This window comes from Labeo rohita, unplaced genomic scaffold, assembly GCF_022985175.1.
Source record: "Labeo rohita strain BAU-BD-2019 unplaced genomic scaffold, IGBB_LRoh.1.0 scaffold_290, whole genome shotgun sequence".
NCBI classification, from domain to species: Eukaryota; Metazoa; Chordata; class Actinopteri; order Cypriniformes; family Cyprinidae; genus Labeo; species Labeo rohita.
The window spans coordinates 1-23,570 of NW_026129207.1; the positions used below are offsets into that span (position 1 = coordinate 1).

Consider the following 23,570-nt stretch of genomic DNA (forward strand, 5'->3'; position numbering starts at 1 on the left):
AGCTGCTAATCAGACCCAAAAGTTTCTGAAACTGTTTGACAGCGAGTGACCGGCCTACTGTCTTGACTGCCGTGAGGATCGACTCGGTCCAAGCAGGAGACAGACGTGTGTGCATTGTGGTCGAATCCCACACCACGCCCAGATAAATGGTTCTTTGTAATGGAGAAAGCACGCTTTTCCTGGCGTTCAGTCGCAAGCCCAGTTCTTTCATATGGCGAGGACAACATCTCAATGTTGAGCCATCAACCGTTCAGAATGAGCTAATATCAACAAAAAATCAATATAGTTCAGATGCAGATGCCAGAGCAGCATTCACACACTTAGTGAAAATACGGGGTGAGAGTGCAGTAAATGCCCACTCAGCGTCAATCTCCTCTGAGAAAGACACCCCTCTCTCTCAAAGGAGGAAGAACTGCAGTGCGGGCTTCCGAGTCCTGAGAGAGAGCCGCGAGAAGCTGACACAGCCCACCTCGCCACGAGCTCTTGCTCAAAGGGGGAAGAAACCGCGACGTGGGCTTCCGACCCCAAGAGAGAGCACTAGATCTAGGGAAAAAGGCAGAGAAAAGGCCAGCCCGCCTCTACGTGTCTGTAGATCTATATGCGATCCCCACGACCGCAGCCGCCGCTCCGCCTCGGCAAAGCAGGACCTGAGCTGTGGGAATCACAAGGGCTCCCTCATGAAAAGAGCTCCGGGAGTGAAGTATACGCGCCGAGAGTGCAGGCAGTCAGCTCCCTCGAGAGCCGACACAGCCCACTTCGCCGTCAGCTCTTACTCAAAGGGGGAAGAACCACATTTTTCTTCTGCAGTCTACTGTACAGACATGAATTTACTTTTCTCAAAACCTGAGGCTTTTGGTGTGAAAAGGCTTTTACATTTGCCAAAAATAAAACTTTTTCATATTAAAAACAAACAAGCAAGCCCTGCCCAGATTTAAAAAGTAATGCAAAAGCAATGTAACTTAGTTACTTTTTATGCAAAGTAATAAGTAATGTAATTAGTTACTTTTTTAGGGAGTAACTCAGTATTGTAATGCATTACTTTTAAAAATAACTTTCCCCAACACTGGCAGAGAACCACACTTTATATCAGGTTCATTATCCCTGGTCCTGTAAAGACACTTTTTACTGCAGAGTTTAGTTCCAACTCTAATAAACAAACCTGAATCAACTCATTTTAACTTTTTAGTTTTGTTAGAACTAAACTTGAAATTAAACATCTGATGGTGCCACTGAAACTGACAGTCGTTTGTAAATGGTTTATAGCAGCTATAGCAAAAAGGCACAGTCTATAAAAGGAAAACCACTTAAAGAAATAAGAAGATCTGCCATTAGAATTCACAGCCATTAGTCTAAACATGTCAGGGTTGGGGTGTAGGGAAGAGGCGAGGACTCAGTATTGCAGAGTAATGGGCTTTTTATTTGATCAAAAAATAAAACAAAACTACCCCGAGGGGGAAAAAGGCTATTCTGATGTACATATGGTAGAGATGTGTGGTAAAGATCAATTAATGACGTAATCAAACAGACAAAGAACACTATAAATTTGTAGCAGAATTCGGTAGTGCTGTATGTTTTCAGGGTTGGCATCAGGGTTGGCATCATCTGAAGTCCTCTGAAGGGTTGGCATCATCTTTTCTTAAGTGTTCTGGATCCACACTGGAGCTTGTGAATTCCTAGTTACCATGGGATGTCAATCCCATGGCAAAAACAGAGAACAAATAGGAACATAATTAGCGTAGCTGCTGTTCAAACTAAGAAAAGGAAGGTTTGTTAAACCAGAGCTAAAAGATTAAAATGAACATTTGATCAGATATAGCTGCAGAAAAAGTTTATGAGATGCATTATTTGAATGCTTGGCTAAAAGATGTGTCTTTAATCTAGATTTAAATAGAGAGAGTGTGTCTGAACCCCGAACGTTATCAGGAAGGCTGTTCCAGAGTTTGGGTGCCAAATGTGAAAAAGCTCTACCTCCTTTAGTGGACTTTGCTATCCTAGGTACTACCAACAGTCCAGAGTTTTGTGACCTTAGGGAGCGTGATGGATTGTAGCGTGGTAGAAGACTAGTTAGGTACGCAGGAGCTAAACCGTTAAGTGCCTTATAGGTAAGAAGTGCTATTTTGTAGCTGATGCGGAACCTAATAGGCAGCCAGTGCAGAGACTTTAAAATTGGGGTAATATGATCATATTTTCTTGACCTGGTAAGGACTCTAGCAGCTGCATTTTGGACTATCTGTAGCTTGTTTATTGAAGATGCAGGACAACCACCTAATAGTGCATTACAATAGTCCAGTCTAGAGGTCATGAATGCGTGAACTAGCTTTTCTGCATCAGAAACAGGTAACATGTTTCGCAGCTTGGCAATGTTTCTAAGATGGAAGAATGCTGTTTTTGTAACATGAGAAATATGATTTTCAAAAGACAAGTTGCTGTCTAATATAACACCCAGGCTTTTGACTGTAGTGGAAGTAACAGTAACAGTACATCCGTCTAGTTGTAAATTGTAAGTCAAAAGATTCTGTGTATTGTTTTTAGGTCCAATAAGTAATATCTCTGTCTTATCTGAATTTAATAGCAGAAAATTGTTGGTCATCCAATCTTTTACATTTTTAACGCACTCTGTTAACTTTGATAATTCAGAAGTTTCATCTGGTCTTGTTGAGATATATAGTTGAGTATCATCAGCATAACAATGGAAACTAATCCCGTGTTTTCTAATAATATTACCAAGGGGCAGCATGTATATTGAAAATAGTAGAGGACCTAGAACAGATCCTTGTGGCACTCCATACTTTACTGGTGATAACTGAGATGACTCCCCATTTAAATAAACAAAGTGGTAGCGATCAGACAGGTAGGATCTAACCATTTTAAAGCCTGCCCTTGGATACCTGCATAATTTTGTAGTCGATCTATTAGTATGTCATGATCTATAGTGTCAAACGCAGCACTAAGATCAAGTAAAACTAGCAGTGAGATGCAGCCTTGGTCTGACGCAAGAAGCAAGTCATTAGTGATTTTAACAAGTGCAGTTTCTGTGCTGTGATGGGGCCTGAAGCCTGACTGAAATTCTTCATAGATATTATTTTTTTGCAAGAATGAGCACAGTTGAGCACATATAACTTTCTCTAAAATTTTAGACATAAATGGAAGATTAGAAATGGGTCTATAATTTGCCAGTTCACTAGGGTCTAGCTGTGGTTTCTTAATAAGAGGCTTAATAACCGCCAGCTTGAATGGTTTAGGGACGTGACCTAAAGATAACGATGAGTTGATAATATTGAGAAGCGGTTCTTCTGCCACAGGTAACAATTCTTTTAGTAATTTAGTGGGTACGGGATCTAATAGGCATGTTGTTGGTTTAGACACAGTGATGAGTTTATTTAACTCTTCCTGTCCTATAGCGGTAAAGTACTGCAGTTTTTCTTTGGGTGCGACGAAAGAAGTTGACATATTAGATGCAGTATAATCTACATTGGTTATTGTATTTCTGATGTTATCTATTTTATCAGTGAAGAAATTCATAAAGTCATTGCTATTAAACTGTAAAGGAATATTTAGCTCAGGTGGTGTCTGGTTATTTGTTAATCTAGCCACTGTGCTAAATAAAAACCTTGGATTGTTTTGGTTATTTTCTATGAGTTCGCGGAAATGCTCAGCCCTAGCAGCTTTTAAAGCCTGTCTGTATCTGGACATACAGTTTTTCCATGCAATTCTAAAAACTTCCAAGTTAGTTTTTCTCCATTTGCGCTCAAGATTGCGAGTTTCTTTTTTGAGGGATTGGGTATTACTATTGTACCATGGTGCAATACGTTTTTCTCTAACTTTTTTCAATTTGATGGGGGCAACAGCTTCTAACGTATCGGAGAAGATGGTGCCCATATTGCTAGTCATTTTGTCTAGATCCTGTGTATTAAGGGGTACACAGAGCAGTTGAGATAAATCAGGCAGGTTATTTGTGAATCTATCTTTGGTGGCTGGAACAATAGTTCTGCCAAGACGATAACGCGGAGCCCTACAGTTAATATCAGTGATACGCAGCATGCACGATACAAGGAAATGGTCAGAAACATCATCACTTTGAGGTACGATATCTATATCAGTAAGATCAATTCCATGCGATATAATTAAATCTAGCGTATGATTAAAACGATGAGTGGGCCCAGTGACATTTTGCTTAACTCCAAAAGAGTTTATTAGGTCAGTAAACGCAAGTCCTAACGCATCATTTGTATTATCAACGTGAATGTTAAAATCTCCGACAATTAGCACTTTATCAAAATTAACCAATAGTTCCGAAAGGAATTCTGCAAATTCTTTTAGGAAATCTGTATATGGCCCTGGCGGTCTATACACAGTAGCTAAAACAAGAGATAGGAGAGATTTCTTTTGCATATCTGGCAGAGTAACATTAAGCAAAAGTATTTCAAATGAATTAAACCTGTATCCTGTTTTCTGAGTAACATTGAAAATATCACTATATATTGTTGCAACACCACCACCACGACCACTCTGACGGGGCTCATGCTTATAGTAGTAGTTTAGTGGAGTAGACTCATTTAGACTAATATAATCATTAGGTTTTAGCCAGGTTTCAGTTAAGCAGAGTACATCAAAACTATTATCTGTGATCATTTCATTCACAATAACTGCTTTGGGTGCAAGTGATCTAATGTTTAGGAGCCCAAGCTTTAAAAATGGTTTCTGTTCGTGTATTTTGCTTTTTTCTGGTTTAATTACGATCAGATTTTTTCTAGATCCTACATTAAATTTACGTTTTGACCTCACTATTCGAGGAACAGACACAGTCTTTATAGATTGGACAGTGCAACTACTATCATTTAAGCGTTCAGAACAAAAGCCATCGTAGCAATCATATAAGAATGTACTCACTAGTCAAATGGAGCGTAGCGTCCTGGAGATGTTGTCCGACAGCAGCTCCGCTCCGACTCTGCTGGGGTGCAGGCCATCAGCACGGAAAAGCCTAGGACGCTCCCAGAAAAGATTCCAATTATTAACAAAGAGCAGTTTCTGTTCTTTACACCATGTCAATAACCATTCATTTAGAGCAAGAAGTCTACTGAACCTTTCGTGCCCACGTCGATACGTGGGAAGGGGTCCTGACACGATGATCCTCGTCGTGGGCGACGTGCTGCGAACCGTCTCGATCAGGCTGCTGAAGTCCCTCTTCAGAACCTCCGTCTGCCGCAGCCTGGTGTCGTTCACCCCCGCGTGCAGGACGATCGCGCCGACGCTCTCGCCGTCCTTCAGGATCGCGGGTATCTGCGCAGAAACATCGAGAACGCGAGCACCAGGAAAACAGTGGGTGTGGACTTTACCTTTAGCTAAAGTAGCACGTACGTACCGGACAATGGAGTCTCCGACGATCACAGCGTCGCGTTCCGTCTCGCGGAGGGGAGCGAAGCGGTTCCGGGTGGAGATCTCGAAGACCGGAGGCGGCGGAGGGGGCGAGGTCCTCGGCCGGGGCCTGGCTCGCGTCTTCCGCTGCTGCTGCACCCAGGGTCCGTGGTGTCCCGGCGCCGGAGTGAAGGACATCTGGGAAGATCGCGTCCAGGGTGCACGGGAGCTGTGCAGAGAAGCACACGGAGTAGAGGTGGTCAGAGTGTTAGTATCACGCTGTATACTCACCCGGGAGGACTCCAGAGCGGCCCTCCGCTCTCTCAGCTCCGTCTGCCGCACCAACAGCTCCTGGATCTGCTTCTCCACGGCCTCCAGCTCGAGCTGCAACGAGTGCAGCTCGAACGTGTCCTCACCTGCACTCAAAGGTGGACACAAATTCGCCATTAAAGCAAGTAACAGTGAGTAAACAATGGAAATGTGTGTAAGCAGTGTGTAAACAATGCAGCAGGATTAGCGGCAACCACGCTGGTGCTGCTAACGGGCTATAAGCTAGCGACTCCGGAAATCAAAACAAAACTAGTGATAACAAAGCAATCCGGATGTTTTAGTTGTAGAATACAATAGGGGGTATATTCACACGTTATAAGAAACAAGAATGATTGTGTATAAAATTGATTTTGAATTGAAAAACAGACAATAAGAAATTAACTCGACGGAGCTCAAACTCTAAGCGTGCAACCGCAACAAACGGGAAGTGACGTCAGGTATCTGGCTGGCAACACAGCTGGACAGGACAACATAGGGCAGGACACGACAGGATGCATACAATGACGAACTGACACAGGACTGAAAAAACAAGGACAATAAATAGAGAGCAAACTAGGCGGGTAATGAGGGAAACACAGGTGGGGCAAATGAACCAATAATCAGGAAACAAGATGGGCGGGGTCAAGACAATACATATGAGAGCACATGGAAACAAGACAAAAGCCATGTGCTCACAAAAAACAAAAACACGAGCACATGGCCAGCAAAACAAATCACCGGCCATGTGCAAAACAAGACACAAACACGCAGCTAATGAGGAAACTCCTAAGCTGCGTGTTCACACAAAACATGACATGAAACACAACAAGATAAGCATACGAACATGAACCACGTGCTACACAAAAGATCCGAACACCATGCTCCAACAAGAAACAAGGCATGCAGACGACATGAAAACTAGACATCATGGGAGTGCCAGGGCTGTGTCACAAATCCACAAGAAATCTAGACTGAGTTCTCACACTCTGTAGTAACGTGTTTCCAAACCTCCACAGAGAGTCACAGCTTAAAACATTAATAATAAAATAGAACCATGCACTACACTCTTAAAAATAAAGGTTCTTTATTGCCATCCATGGTTCTGTGAAGAACGTTGAACATCCATGGAACCTTTCAAATGCAGAAAAGGTTCTTCATAGTCAAAAAGGGTTCTTTAGATTTTTAAAATGTTCTTCAAAATGGTTCTTTTAGGAACCGTTCACTGAAAGGTTATTTGGGGAACCAAAAATGGTTCTTCTTGTCAGGGTTGGGGTGTAGGGAAGAGGCGAGGACTCAAGGGAACATACAATGACGAACTGGCCGGACTGAAAACACAAGGACAATAAATAGAGAGCAAACGAGGCAAGTAATGAGGAAAACACAGGTGGGGCAAATTAACCAATTATCAGGAAACAAGATGGGTGGGGCCAAAGCAATAGACATGAGAGCACATGGCACATGGAAACAGGACAAAAGCCATGTGCTCATACAAAAACAAAAACACAAGTGTTTTTGCACATGGCCGGTGAATTGTTTTGCTGGCCATGTGCAAAACAAGACAAACATGCAGCTAATGAGAAAACTCATAAGCTGCGTGTTCACAAAATGCACGACAAGAAAGCACGCAGCTGGTTTTTCGCATTACAAGACATAACATAACATGAAAGCACGCAGCCAAAAACTTGAGCTGTGTGCAACAACAGCAAAAGACAACACAAAACAAATCACATGGACAAGAGCATACGGACCGAGCAAGCTCGAGACCGCATGCTCCTACAATAAGACAGAACATGGAGCATGAGTGTCCGAACCCCGACACAAAACCGAAACTCATCAAGACATGAGTGGCAGAATCCAAACACTACGTTCTAACAAGAAACAAGGCACACAGACAACATGAAAACAAGACATAATGGGAGTGCCAGGGCTCTGTCACAAAACCACAAGAAACCTAGACAGAAGTGACAGAACCCTGACCCATCTATGGCATTACTGCAAAAACACCATTTTGGAACCTTTATTTTTGTAAATGAAAATATCGCTGGTTAAAACATTTTTAGAACTGAATGTTTTGTAGTCATCTTGTGTGTTTTAAGAGCTTCAAAAGTGCAAACCAGGAAAACAGTGGGTGTGGACTTTACCTTTAGCTAAAGTAGCACGTACGTACCGGACAATGGAGTCTCCGACGATCACAGCGTCGCGTTCCGTCTCGCGGAGGGGAGCGAAGCGGTTCCGGGTGGAGATCTCGAAGACCGGAGGCGGCGGAGGGGGCGAGGTCCTCGGCCGGGGCCTGGCTCGCGTCTTCCGCTGCTGCTGCACCCAGGGTCCGTGGTGTCCCGGCGCCGGAGTGAAGGACATCTGGGAAGATCGCGTCCAGGGTGCACGGGAGCTGTGCAGAGAAGCACACGGAGTAGAGGTGGTCAGAGTGTTAGTATCACGCTGTATACTCACCCGGGAGGACTCCAGAGCGGCCCTCCGCTCTCTCAGCTCCGTCTGCCGCACCAACAGCTCCTGGATCTGCTTCTCCACGGCCTCCAGCTCGAGCTGCAACGAGTGCAGCTCGAACGTGTCCTCACCTGCACTCAAAGGTGGACACAAATTCGCCATTAAAGCAAGTAACAGTGAGTAAACAATGGAAATGTGTGTAAGCAGTGTGTAAACAATGCAAGCAGGATTAGCGGCAACCACGCTGGTGCTGCTAACGGGCTATAAGCTAGCGACTCCGGAAATCAAAACAAAACTAGTGATAACAAAGCAATCCGGATGTTTTAGTTGTAGAATACAATAGGGGGTATATTCACACGTTATAAGAAACAAGAATGATTGTGTATAAAATTGATTTTGAATTGAAAAACAGACAATAAGAAATTAACTCGACGGAGCTCAAACTCTAAGCGTGCAACCGCAACAAACGGGAAGTGACGTCAGGTATCTGGCTGGCAACACAGCTGGACAGGACAACATAGGGCAGGACACGACAGGATGCATACAATGACGAACTGACACAGGACTGAAAAAACAAGGACAATAAATAGAGAGCAAACTAGGCGGGTAATGAGGGAAACACAGGTGGGGCAAATGAACCAATAATCAGGAAACAAGATGGGCGGGGTCAAGACAATACATATGAGAGCACATGGAAACAAGACAAAAGCCATGTGCTCACACAAAAACAAAAACACGAGCACATGGCCAGCAAAACAAATCACCGGCCATGTGCAAAACAAGACACAAACACGCAGCTAATGAGGAAACTCCTAAGCTGCGTGTTCACACAAAACATGACATGAAACACAACAAGATAAGCATACGAACATGAACCACGTGCTACACAAAACACAACACATGTGGACAAAAGAGCGTACGGCCCGAGCAAACTTGAGACCGCATGCTCCCACAACAAGACAGAACATGTGAGTGTCCAAACCCCGACACAAAACCATATCTCAACAAGACATGAGAGCCGGGATCCGAACACCATGCTCCAACAAGAAACAAGGCATGCAGACGACATGAAAACTAGACATCATGGGAGTGCCAGGGCTGTGTCACAAATCCACAAGAAATCTAGACTGAGTTCTCACACTCTGTAGTAACGTGTTTCCAAACCTCCACAGAGAGTCACAGCTTAAAACATTAATAATAAAATAGAACCATGCACTACACTCTTAAAAATAAAGGTTCTTTATTGCCATCCATGGTTCTGTGAAGAACGTTGAACATCCATGGAACCTTTCAAATGCAGAAAAGGTTCTTCATAGTCAAAAAGGGTTCTTTAGATTTTTAAAATGTTCTTCAAAATGGTTCTTTTAGGAACCGTTCACTGAAAGGTTATTTGGGGAACCAAAAATGGTTCTTCTTGTCAGGGTTGGGGTGTAGGGAAGAGGCGAGGACTCAAGGGAACATACAATGACGAACTGGCCGGACTGAAAACACAAGGACAATAAATAGAGAGCAAACGAGGCAAGTAATGAGGAAAACACAGGTGGGGCAAATTAACCAATTATCAGGAAACAAGATGGGTGGGGCCAAAGCAATAGACATGAGAGCACATGGCACATGGAAACAGGACAAAAGCCATGTGCTCATACAAAAACAAAAACACAAGTGTTTTTGCACATGGCCGGTGAATTGTTTTGCTGGCCATGTGCAAAACAAGACAAACATGCAGCTAATGAGAAAACTCATAAGCTGCGTGTTCACAAAATGCACGACAAGAAAGCACGCAGCTGGTTTTTCGCATTACAAGACATAACATAACATGAAAGCACGCAGCCAAAAACTTGAGCTGTGTGCAACAACAGCAAAAGACAACACAAAACAAATCACATGGACAAGAGCATACGGACCGAGCAAGCTCGAGACCGCATGCTCCTACAATAAGACAGAACATGGAGCATGAGTGTCCGAACCCCGACACAAAACCGAAACTCATCAAGACATGAGTGGCAGAATCCAAACACTACGTTCTAACAAGAAACAAGGCACACAGACAACATGAAAACAAGACATAATGGGAGTGCCAGGGCTCTGTCACAAAACCACAAGAAACCTAGACAGAAGTGACAGAACCCTGACCCATCTATGGCATTACTGCAAAAACACCATTTTGGAACCTTTATTTTTGTAAATGAAAATATCGCTGGTTAAAACATTTTTAGAACTGAATGTTTTGTAGTCATCTTGTGTGTTTTAAGAGCTTCTGGATGGTTGAGTAACTACTATACAGTATATTTCATTGACATTAATTTCTTCATTAGTATACACTGTGTGCAGAATTATTAGGCATGTTGATATTTTGGTCATATTTTTTTTCCAAACACTTTTTGGAGTTCATGTTTAGTTTCCTATCCTGAAAAGTCTGACTTGCAGAGATGGACTAAAGTGAACTCCCAAAACTTACTGCCAGATTTTGGAAGATAAATTCTTGAATCAGAGGTACAAGAGGATGTGATGCTTGTCCTTCAAGAGTCACTCTCAACTTATCTGTCTATAAAGCCTATAAAAAAAAAAAAAATAAAGCTGTCTTCATGTATTTCACAACACGTCAGCTTGTTTTTCTTATTAAGTCAGGGGCATTTTTTAGGATTTTTACCAAGCAAAGTCTCTGAGAACCTGACACATTGTACTTCTGAAGACTCCAGGTAGGTTGCAGTTCTGGAAAATGGTGGCGCTGGAGACTAAACGGTTCCTGATGGTGTCACACCTACTTCTTCACCTTAATTCCTAATTCTTTTGCAGTTAACATGCATCTTTTCTTCTCCACCTGTTTTTTCTGACCATGCAGACTCAACAAGCATTTCGCTGTCCAATGGTCAAGCCTTAACTTTGCAAATTCTTGCAATGCATTAGTATTGCATTCTTCTCATAGGCATTTAATAATTTGGACTTTTCAGTCTGGGTTAAATATCTTTTTTGGCTCATTTTAGCTGTAAAAGAAAACATGCCTAATAATTATGCACACCTGAATATAAGGAGTTTTTCACTTCCAGCCTTCACGGACAGTTATATATCACATATAAATGATTAAATACAAAATTAACAGTAGTTATTAAGACTGATGTGGTTTGGAATTGGTAAAATGTGTTTGGAAAAAAAATATGACCAGAATATCAACATGCCTAATAATTCTGCACACAGTGTAGTGTAAGGGAAATGCTGCTGTATTATAGTGTGACAACTAAACAATCAGCTGGCGAGATCAGAGGAAGTTAACACCTACAGGAGGAGCTGATGGTGTTAGAAGTAAGAGTTGTAACTACATAATGAAAAGAAAGACTGACAGAAACAGAAAATGGCTAATAAGTGTCACATGTGTCTGCTGGGACTGATCATTCTCTGTCTGCTTCTCACAGGTAAAGAAATCTGTGTATGATCTATAAGAGTAAGGATGTGTATGATGTAAACAACCATCTATCCAAACAATTTGGTTTAATTGCCCTGACATAGTGTCTGGAGTTTGGTTTTATTGTGATGAAATTCATTAAGTCAGTAAATTAGCTATTATCTCAGAGTCATGTGGTGTAAATACTGTTTTATTTCTGAAAGGAAGGTTTAGAATTGTGTGTATACTGCTGTCACACTCAAAATGTTCTTGCAAAACTCTATGTTAACAGTATTATGATATGAACTCTGTCTATTCCAGATAGCAGGTTATGTGACATGTCTGGGTAAGTTTACAACTAAGTAAACAGATAATCCAACTTTGGCTCTAAAAGCTGAAGTAATTTTCAGAGTATTTAGCCATAGCAACCCATTCTCTGAACATAATCAGCTCTGGAGCAGATCATATTCTAGTATTAGTTCATTTTTAGAGGTATTCAGCACATGTGTCCCCCGTTGCAGAACCTGATTTTACCTGAAGTACGACATGTTCCTGGATCAACATTGTGATTAACCAATCAGATTTGAAAAAAAAAACAGTTTATAGTTTTTGTGAAGTTTAGGCTTACAATCACTGTTTGCTGCTTGTACATCAGTGTCATTCGTATCATTTTCTCTGATTTTAGGGATTACTCATGGGTAAGGATAGGTTTAGGTGTAAGGATGTGGTCAAGATTAAATTTTTGGATTAAAATGTTGTTCCAGGGTCAACAAAATATGTTGACCCAGGAACACATCTAACTTAGCAAAATCAGGACGTGCGTCCCCTGTTAATGAGCACCCTGACGGTATGACAGATGTCACACAATATTATATATTTTTTATCTATATATTTTATATATTTTGTTTAATCATAAGGCACAATTATAGCATAAAGCAATGTTAATTTGATTTTAATCTAATTTATTTATGTTATGAATAAATTAGATTTACTTATGAATGGTTTGGCATTCATAAGGATTTTTGCCAATGAACATCATCTGTAATTAAAAAAAAAATTCATACATCTCACAGCGATATTGCAAGCACAGAGTGTGCTTTTTACAGACTATATTTCATAATCAAGACCATATCTACATTTCAGATTAAGTAGTTAACCCAGATTTTATTATTATTTTTATATATGTATATATATAGGTAGCAGTGGAGTGGATGACACTCATATGTTCTGCAGTTCTGGTGAAAATGTCCGTCTGCCCTGTAATAATGCTCTTTCTGACTGCACATCAACTACATGGATCTATAGCAGACATTCAGAGACAGTTGAACTGATTGCTGGAGGGATAAAGAAGAATGACATAGAGAGACATGAGAGACTGAGTCTGAGCTCTGACTGCTCTCTGAACATCAAGAAAGTCACAAAAGAAGATTATGGATCTTACACCTGCCGACAATATGTGAATGGAAAATGCACGTGTTCAGTTGCATTTTCTTAATGGTCAGTGTTTCTGTGTATAGTATGATTATATGTTGAATTTTACACTAATATTGTTATGCCAGAAAACACTGAAATCAGTCCCACTTTTTATTAGGTGGCCTTAACTATTTTACTCATCAAAAAATGGTATTGTGTGTATTTATTGCAAAACAAGCTTTGAGGTGGGATACAGGCAAGGTTTAACAGGTTTGGTTATGGGTAGGTTTAAGGTGGGTTAGGGTATAAGGGATGGGTCAATAGTGTAATTAAATGTAATTACAAAATTAATTACAGATGCATTTACATGCAGGTATTTTTTAAAATGTAAGTACAATGTAAAAATGTATGTACACAATAACTGCATTGTATCAAACGATTAATTATTTTCTGTTTCAGTCTCTTCATCATCCTCACAGACTGAAATCAGACCAGGCAGCTCTGTGACACTTTCCTGTCAGTTGTATTTATGTTATGGAGTCTCTTGTGATACTTTGGTCCATTCTGAGGGAATTCAGCTGATCTGGGTGAATCAGGCTGGTGTGAATCTGCAGACAGACTCCAGATATCAGATATCATTCTCCTCAACACACTGTAACAGCACTCTGACTACAACACTCCTGAATGAAGATCACAACAGAGAGTGGAGATGTCAGGTTATTCAGAGAAAGACGTCAGCCACATATACTGTAAAGTATTCAGGTAAGAAACTACATTTTATAACTAAATTTCAGAAGAGTCTCTGATACAAACACATGACATGATTAATAATATCATTCATTCAGGACAAACTTATGATTTATAGGCTGCAGCTCACTGTTTCACCCTCGTATAAATGAGATATAAATAACTTCATGTGGTTATATTGTAACAATGGCCATTTCTGAGTGTAAGGGGTTCTTCAGAAAAATCTCACCTATTTCTATTATTGCATCAGTGATGCCTTTATACACTGTGTGACTTATCTACACTGTAGTCTGTATGTAACTAACATGTGCCTTTCAAAAACTACAAAAATATCTAATTAAATTTAATGCATGTCAACAAACACCATCTAACCAGGAAGCAGCTCACATTTATACATTTATGTTTGGCTGTGTTTCTCCTCCTTGTCCTTAAGTGTCTAACTGAGCCATAACAGCTGCCCAAGTCTTACTTGCAGCTTATAGTGTATTTGAATGAATGTCCTGGGCCAAACTCAAAACAACCTGGCTCCAGCTTAGCCAAACAGCCAAATGTTAAGCAACCAAAATTAATGATGGATCAAAAACTGGTATGTCATGATATAATCAAGTATGAAAATATAATATTAATGTTCAACAGTGATGATGCAAATCTTAATTTTCATGCCCTGCAGGTTTAATTGATTCAGCAACACCAATTCCAATCAGCAGCTCAAACTCTGAGAAGAAATCAAGTGTTAAACAACAGCAGTAGCATGCCTACACAATATAGGTTCAGCCTCTCATTTTGTCTATTGCACTGGACTTTGTTAATTGAAGTAATGTAATTAGCTAAATAGATCTCAAACCCATCCAATTTATTCCATTGGTGAGCAGTTTTATAGCTCCATAAAAATGGTGCATCTGAACCCGACCTTCCATACTCATCTACAGCTATATAAATTAAATAAATCATTAACACAAACACTGAGATGGACTTGAGACTCAAACTGCACACACACACCTGTTACAAGTTACTACACAACAATGTATTTATGCTTATTATTATTATATGCATCTTATTGATGTCACATTATGTTTGAACTGAACTAATAATCATTATTCACAGATCCGCCTGACACAGAAACTGGAGTCTATATGACTGTTGAATCATTATTCAGAGGTATGAAATGGTTTTGCATGCACTGAAACTCAGTGAATTTATAAACAGTTTGTCAATGATTGTTCATTGTTTATATACCCCGTCAATAAGCATTTTACAGTTTCACAAATTCATTCTCCTGTTTTTTTCTATCATCTGTCCACACATCTTTCCTATAGTGATTGTGATTATTGTTGAGATTGCAGTGTTTGCTGTTCCTACTGTGATTCTTCTTCAGATCATCTGTGCAAGAAGAGCTGGTGAGTTTTGAACATCACAAAAACTGATTATTCACATTAATCTCTAACACTCTGCAATCATGACAGTGGAAAAAAAAAAAAAAAAAAAAAAAATACATATTGAATATTGTTTTTTTTATTGATTTATTTTGTAGTAAGGAAGAACTCTCATCACCCAGAGGAAACAGAGATGGCTACAGTATTACAATGAAACACCCTCTATAAATAATAAGATTACAGCAAGATTTATTTTAACATATATGGATGTTATAGACATTTTCATACAGCTTTTAATGTCACTTTCCAGTGCTCTATATTATACAGTCTGCTTTAAATGCAACATTAAATGCATACAGTGATCAACAAATATATATCATGATGTGTCATTTAGCAGACATCACTGTAAAACTTCAAAAATATTTGCTGTTATCTGACCTTTGATGACCTAATATCCCCATTGTCACACTCACGCACACACAAGGGGATGGAGGAGACGAGAGATGAGTGGCAATACTTTTCAACAATTTATTAAACAACATCTTATTTAAAAGACAGATCATCAAACAGTGAAAGAGGTTCTTAACTGAATGCGTATGTAGATTGTTGATGTCCAATAGTCCAGTGTTAGAGCCACGCCACGACATCAAAGGAAGGAGAGTGAGAACCAGCATGTGAACGGTAGACCAGACAATGAGCAAATGGCAGAGTGTCTATTTATAGGGCGTGGCTCAACGAGGAACAGGTGATGCGAGTTAGAATTCGGGTGACTGAGAACGAGTGGGTGGTGCTACCGGAGGTGTGTCAGATGAGGGTGGCCGTGGTGAATGCCTGACACTACCCCCTCCTCCAGGGCCGGCTCCCGATGCCCTAACGCGACGCCGAGGGCGACCTCGACTGCGAGGGGCAGGCTGATCCAGATGGTCTCGATGGAAGTCGGATAACAAGGTGGGGTCCAGTATGTCGTCCCGTGAGACCCAGGATCGTTCTTCCGGTCCATACCCCTCCCAGTCGAGATATTCCAACTGGCCCCCTCGACGCCGTGAGCCCAGGATCTCGTGGACAGTGTAGATGGATGGTGGTTCCAGGATCTCCGGAGGAGGGGGCTCCACTTCAGCTCCCGGTTGTACTGTGGCAGAGGGATAACAAGGTTTAAGTAGGGAAACGTGGAAGGTGGGATGAATACGATACCTTGGTGGGAGCTGAAGTTGGAACGTGACTTCGTTGATGCGTCTCAGGATCTTGAACGGACCAATGTAGTGGGGACTCAGCTTGCGACAGGATTGACGGAGACGGAGATCCCGTGTCGACAGCCAAACCTGGTCCCCAGGTTGGAATTCGGGGGCAGGTCTCCGTCGGAGGTCAGCGAAGCGCTTGTGTTGTCGTACAGCCCGCTGCAGATGGTGATGAGCTGAGTCCCACGCTCTCTCGCTCTCTCGAAACCAGTGGTCTACCGCTGGAACATTTGAGGGTTCCTCCGTCCAGGGAAACAGCGGAGGCTGGTACCCGAGTACGCACTGAAAAGGTGTTAAGCCGGTGGTATCTTGGCGCAGGGAGTTCTGTGCGTACTCGGCCCACGGGAGGAACCTGCTCCAGCAGTGTTGGTCCATGTGACAGTATGCCTGGAGGTAACGTCCGAGCTCCTGGATCTTCCTCTCTGTCTGGCCGTTAGTCTGTGGATGATAGCCAGAAGATAGGTTAACTGAAACACCGAGTAATTTGAAGAAAGCTTTCCATACATGAGAGATGAATTGAGGTCCCCGGTCCGACACGATCTCCTCAGGCAAGCCGAAGTGGCGGAATAGTTGTTGGAACAGAATCTCAGCCGTTTCCATCGCCGTGGGCAAACCTTTCAGGGGGAAAAACTTGCACATTTTAGAGAATCTATCCACCATGACCAGAATGCAAGTGTTACCTTCGGCTGCCGGGAGATCGGTCACAAAGTCTACTCCGATGTGGGACCAGGGCCTCTGTGGGATGGGTAGTGGAACCAGTTTGCCTGTAGGAAGTTGACGAGGAGTAGTAGACATGGCACAGACAGAGCAGCTCTGGACGTACCTGATGGTATCTCGGCGCATACTGGGCCACCAGTAACGAGATTGTATGAGCGAGAGGGTCCGTTGGCTGCCAGGGTGTCCAGAGCCCAGAGACCGATGAGCTGTGTCCAGAAGGTTTTGACGTAGGGCGAGAGGGACAAAGATCTTGCCTTCTGGACAATCTGGCGGAGCAGCTTCCTGGAGGGTGGCGCTGCGGATGTTCTCGTCCATCTCCCAAACAATGGGACTGATGATTAGGTTGGAGGGTACAATTGGCTCTGGTTCGACGGGTAGATCTGTGGAATGGAGTCTGGAAAGGGCGTCCGCTGAAATGTTCTTAGAGCCAGGTCTATAGGTGATTTTGAAATTGAATCGTGTGAAGAACAGAGCCCATCTTGCTTGGCGGGGGGTTGAGTCTCTTGGCCTCCCGGATGTATTGAAGATTCTTATGGTCAGTGATGATGGTGAATGGAAGTTTGGAACCCTCCAACCAATGACGCCACTCCTCCAGGGCAAGCTTGATGGCGAGAAGCTCTCTATTTCCCACGTCGTAATTCTGCTCCGCCGGTGACAGCTTTCGGGAATAGAAAGCACAGGGATGGAGGAGTGGAGGCTCACCGACCGCTTGGGACAGTACCGCACCTGCTCCAGTGGTGGATGCGTCGACCTCTACCGTAAAGGGAAGTTCTGGATCTGGATGGTGTAGAAGAGGTGCGGTACTGAAAATCTTCTTCAGTTGGCGGAAAGCTTCGTGGGCAGAGGGGTTCCAGCTGATGGTCTTCGGTTTACCCCTCAGGAGGGAGGTTAACGGCGCAGTGATGGAACTGTAATCCTTAATGAATCTTCGATAAAAGTTGGCAAATCCTAGAAAGCGCTGGAGTTCCTTGACTGTGAGTGGTTGAGGCCATTCCTGGATGACTGAAACCTTCCCCTGATCCATCTGCACGCCCTTGGCAGAAATGATGTAACCCAGGAAGTGTACTGATGGATGATGGAACGCACATTTTTCTTGCTTGAGATAGAGACAGTGTTCTCGGAGCTTGTGGAGGACCTGCTGGACGTGGTGGCGATGTTCGGCCATGTTCCGGGAGTAAATCAAGATGTCGATGTAGACAATCACAAACCGATGGAGGAACTCCCGGAACACCTCGTTCATAAACGTTTGTAAGACGGATGGGCTGATGGAGAGGCCGTACGGCATTACCCGGTATTCATAGTGGCCGGTGGGTGTCACGAATGCCATCTTCCACTCGTCTCCCGCACGGATACGAACGAGGTTATACGCACTCCGCAGGTCCAGCTTCGTGAAGACTTGTGCTCCACGAAGCTCTTCGAGGGCGGCTGGGACCAGAGGGAGCGGATAGGGTTGTTGAATGACTTGGGAGTTGAGTTGACGGTAATCTATGCAGGGCCGTAACCCCCCATCCTTCTTACCCACGAAGAAGACGCTGGAAGCGGCCGGTGAGGTCGATGGCTGGATGAATCCTTGAGCTAGAGCCTCCGAGATGTACTCCTCCATCGCCTGGCGCTCCGGGATGGACAGAGGGTAAACTCGCCCCTTGGGGAGCTGGGCCCCTGGCAGCAGATCGATGGCACAATCCCATGACCTATGTGGTGGTAATTGGGTGGCTGCTTGTTTGCTGAACACATCCTGGAACGCCATGTACTCAGCTGGGACCTCAGGAACGGAGTCTTGATCCGGGCTTTCAATCCGAGTGGAAGAGAGGACGAGAGGATCTGTAGAAGGTCGGGGTACCTTGATCAAGCAGTGTTGATTACAGTAATCACTCCAGTGCAGAACGTCACATGGGTCCCAGCTGAGCTCCGGGTGGTGTTGTTGCAGCCATGGACGTCCCAGGATTATGCTGGCGGTGGAATCCTCCAGTACCAGAAATTTGATGTCCTCATAATGAAACAGACCGACTTGCAAGGTGATGATGGGTGGAGAGTGTCGTATTTTCCCACGCCCCAATGGTTTTCCTTGGATGGTTTTTACTGATAGAACTTGATGATGGGGTCGACGAGTCAGTTGAAGTTGATTCAGACAGTCTTGAGAGATGAAGTTGCCTGAAGAGCCGGAATCCACCAGCGCAGAAACGCATAGAGATATATTAGAAGTATGCAGCGTTACAGGTAGCAATGTGAGAGAAGATATTTCCACCTCTGTAGAGAGGGTACTCACCACGGGGCGTGGGGGTCTGATGGGACATTGACAGAGGTGATGACCAGGTTGTCCACAGTACAAACAGAGTCCGTTCATGATTTGGCGGTTCCGTTCTGCGCGTGACAAACGTGTGGAGTCGATTTGCATGGGTTCTGGTACTGGATGACAAGCAGCCACCGAGGCGGGCTGAGGAGCGGTAATGGGTGGCTGGCAGGCGGCTAGGTTTTGGGCGACTTTGTTGGTACGTTGCAGAAAGGCCTCTAATCCAATGCTGTCGTCATACAGCGCCATAGCAGCTCGGAGATCGGGATTGAGGCCTTGTCTGAAAGCCCCGAGCAGTGCCTTCTCGTTCCAACCACTAGCCGCCGCCAGCGTACGGAAGTGAAGAGTGTAGTGATTCGCTGAAGAAGTACCCTGCTGTAGCCGGAAGAGTTGATCCGATGTCGCGAGTTCTCCTGTTGTTGTGCTGAAAACTTCGGTGAAATGATTAGTAAACTGTTCGTATGAATGTATGATCGGATTCTCCGCATTCCAAATAGCTCTAGCCCACAGCAGGGCCTTACCGGTTAGGAGTGAGATGAGAAATGCCACTTTAGCGTCCTCGGTGGTGAACCGTTGTGGTTGCATCTTGATGAAGAGATTAACTTGAAGCAGAAAACCGCTACACTCAGCCGCCTCTCCCGCAAACGTTGCGGGCATGGCCATGGGAGATCCTGAGACGGATGGCGGCGTCGATGGAGGTTGGAACGCCGCCTTCAAGGCATTCACCAGCTCGGAGAAAGGGTTAGTAGCGGTGGGTGTTTCAGTGCTCATGCTGTGTATTTCTTGTTAGCGGTCTGGTCTTCTGTCACACTCATGCACACACAAGGGGATGGGGGAGACGAGAGATGAGTGGCAATACTTTTCAACAATTTATTAAACAACGTTTTATTTAAAAGACAGATCATCAAACAGTGAAAGAGGTTCTTAACTGAATGCGTATGTAGATTGTTGAAGTCCAATAGTCCAGTGTTAGAGCCACGCCACGACATCAAAGGAAGGAGAGTGAGAACCAGCATGTGAACGGTAGACCAGACAATGAGCAAATGGCAGAGTGTCTATTTATAGGGCGTGGCTCAACGAGGAACAGGTGATGCGAGTTAGAATTCGGGTGACTGAGAACGAGTGGGTGGTGCTACCGGAGGTGTGTCAGATGAGGGTGGCCGTGGTGAATGCCTGACACCCATATGTCTTAAATCTGAGATGTTTACCATGTCTCTAGAAACTGCAGCTAATAACTGAGCTAGCACGTTAGCGTTTGCCAGTGTTAAACTCATATGAGCAGACAGTAAGAGGATGACTGTTCATCCCATCCAGATAAAGTCCTGGAATCAGAGTAAGACAACAAGGCTGCTTTAAGCTGTAGTTTCTCTGGGCCAAGCGAGACATGTTGTCAGCATTATAGTACAACACCTGCACTCAACTATTTTTCTGCATCCATCTTAACTCCCACAATCCAGTTTGCTTTTGGCCAGCCTGGAAGTTTTCCTCTGAAACTGCACCAGTGTTGAAGTTTGTGGATTCAGCTTGTTGGATTCTGGGGCCCCTGGAGACACTTTTAAGTATGACTCGCCAGGTTTTTTTCAGGATAAAACTCTCAGGAAATAAAGCGCAAACACAGGTAGAAACATTATTAAATGACAAATTATTTGCTGAATGATAATTTTAGTAATGTTTGCAGGACAGCACTGTGCTGAACTAGTTCATTTTAAACCCATTATCATATAAATGTAATGTCTGCAATTAAATCCCTAAACTGCTAAATGTACAGATTTCCTACTTTCAGACTAAATTTTCTAGATTACTTGACTTTAGCTGTGATATGTTGGTTTATACTTTTAAGAAACTGAGGTTAAAGTTGGAAATCGCCTGTTGATTTATCAATGACAAATAAAGATGTTCAAGATTATAAGAGATGTCATTACTCATGGGTTACTATGACCTTCACAAATAATGATGCATTATATATCATTCATATTAATTATGAACTTATTAAACATATATGACTAAGCATTATTACTTGTTAATTCATTAACCAGAGTTTTTTGTGTCTCTCAGTCAGTACACACACTTGGTTCATATTATGAGCTTATTAAAAGAGACTCCTAGAGCTGAAATGCTTGTTTTATTCAAAGGACACATTCAGATGTGCACTATTAAATGCCAGAAACAGGTTTGGAAACCACTACTTAAATGTGCAAAAATGTACGTGCACAGAACCATATTTTACATCAAGTTCATCAATTCTGGTCCAGGAGAGACACTTTTTACTGAGTTTAGTTCTAACTGTAATAAACAAACCTGAATCAGCTCATTTGAACTTTTTAGCTTTGTTGGATACAAACTTGTAACGAAACATTATGACATTGCACCTCTGAAACTGACAGTCATTTGTAAATGTTTTGTAGCAACTATAGCAACTAAAAAGGCACATATATAAAAGGAAAAACACTTATAGAAAAAGAGGAACTGCATCAGAATATGTGAAAATTCACAGCCATCAGTCTAAACTTGGTTCAGAGATGATGAAACCTTCACGAGTCACAGCTCCAAAATAAATAAATAAATAAATGCATTTTATCACTGCATTTTAGTTACACAACACTTATCAGGCAAGGCAACATCTGAAGCTCCTTAACAGACATAAAAGTATTGCTGATTATAACATTTTTAAACCTGAATGTTTTGGTAGTCATCTTGTGTGTTTTGAGAGCTGGTGGATGGTTGAGTTACTGAGATAAATTGTGTTTACAGTGTGTTTTTGATGGATACAGTTGCAGTTGTGCTCAAAAGTTTGCATACCACGGCAGAAGTTGTGAAATTTTGGCAATATAATTTTGAAAATATGACTGATCATGCAAAAAACTTTTATGCAAAAAATTCATCTTTTACTTAAAGATGGTGATCGTATGAAACCATTTATTATCATATATAAAGTTATTTGGCACCTTTTAAAATCAGAAACATAACAGTAATCACCCAAATGGCCCTGATCAAAAGTTTACATACCCATATAATGTTTGGCCTTATTACAGACACACAAGGTGACACACACATGTTTAAATAGCATTTGACCTGTCACAGTTATGAACTCTTTTGTTTCACATAGGTTCTGTCTTCTGTATTGATTTAGTCCTTTGTGTTGGTTTCTTCCAGTTCCTGTTTGTCCTTATTTGGTTATGTTCCATCCTAGTGTTCAGCCTCGACAAAACGTTGTAAAACATTTTTCAAACAGAAATGGTGGTGCGTTGAACATCCTGTTCTGTTGCAACTATGGCAGCTGAGAAGGCCATTCTTTTTGTTCTTTTTGAAGAATTTTCAGAGCCTGATGAAATCCGTATAAATATGTGTTTAATACTACAAAATACACCCGATGTTACAGTCGCTGCCCTTACCATCCAGAGAAAAAGAGAACATCCCAGTCGAGTGAAGGGGTTTGTGGAAACTGTGGTTCCTAATTATTGTATTCCAACATTTGCCTCACATTTCAGGTGAAGGATAATCTACTCCTTACCTCCAAGACTGTGTTATACTGTTAGGCTTATCATTTTTGCTGATCACTTTTGTTGTGCTATGATATTGTAATATTTACCATTATACAATCAGAGAAGTATAGAAAAGTTTATGAAAGTGTCACTTCACAATACAATAGCAAAATATATAAATATGTATAGTATTGTTATGTTATGTTAATCAGTGTCTCTTTAATACCACGTGGTTTATATACATGTTGCTGCTAATTGGGCTGACATTTTGACACACCCATCAAACAAGAGAAAATGTATCTCAAACCCCGTTGCACACCGTTTCCAGGAAACATGTTGTTCAACCCGGAAACCGCAGCAAAACTTTGCACACCAGTTTGAGCTTGAACTTGCCCCTGTTCTCACCATCTGTGCCGTGGGCTCGCCGTGGATCTGCCCATCTCCAGCTCCATTGGTGTTAGGTTTGGAGGATCCTTCGACTCCACCTCCAGACTCTGAGGCCCAGACTCCACCTCAGTCCTGTGACCCAGCAGCTCCACCATGGCTTCCAGCTCCCTCGTCTCCATTGGAGTCCGTCAGTCCTCCAGCTCGACCAGACTCCCTCGACGCTCCGGCTCCACCTTGATCAGTCATCCCCCTACCTCCACCTCGGGACTGCACTCTTCTGTCTGCGTCTCGTCTCTTCATCCCTCTGGCTCCGTCGGGCTCCACATATGTTCTCTCTCGCTCCACCGCGGCCTTTCGGATCTCTGCCTATGCCTCTGTCGCCGAAGCCACCTGCTCCACCTTGGCCCTCTGAATCATTGGCTTCACCCTGGCTCATCG

The 23,570-nt window shown here is 42.8% G+C and overlaps 1 protein-coding gene and 1 pseudogene across 1 annotated transcript; one reads left to right on the forward strand and one right to left on the reverse strand.

The window, feature by feature from the left end:
* Positions 1–1,529: 1,529 nt before the first annotated feature.
* LOC127160134 (uncharacterized) lies at positions 1,530–6,115 on the reverse strand. Its single transcript, XM_051102784.1, has 2 exons — positions 4,891–6,115; positions 1,530–1,673 (listed from the first exon to the last, which is right to left on the reverse strand). The coding sequence occupies exon 1, from the start codon at positions 5,800–5,802 to the stop codon at positions 4,894–4,896; it is 909 nt and encodes a 302-aa protein (XP_050958741.1). The 5' UTR covers positions 5,803–6,115; the 3' UTR covers positions 1,530–1,673; positions 4,891–4,893.
* A 5,200-nt stretch (positions 6,116–11,315) lies between these two features.
* Positions 11,316–15,235, forward strand: LOC127160128 (uncharacterized; annotated as a pseudogene).
* Positions 15,236–23,570: the final 8,335 nt, after the last annotated feature.

Bases quoted from the DNA above. Each gene is read 5' to 3' on its own strand.
- LOC127160134 (XM_051102784.1), bottom strand. From the start codon at position 5,802: ATGGCGAATTTGTGTCCACCTTTGAGTGCAGGTGAGGACACGTTCGAG.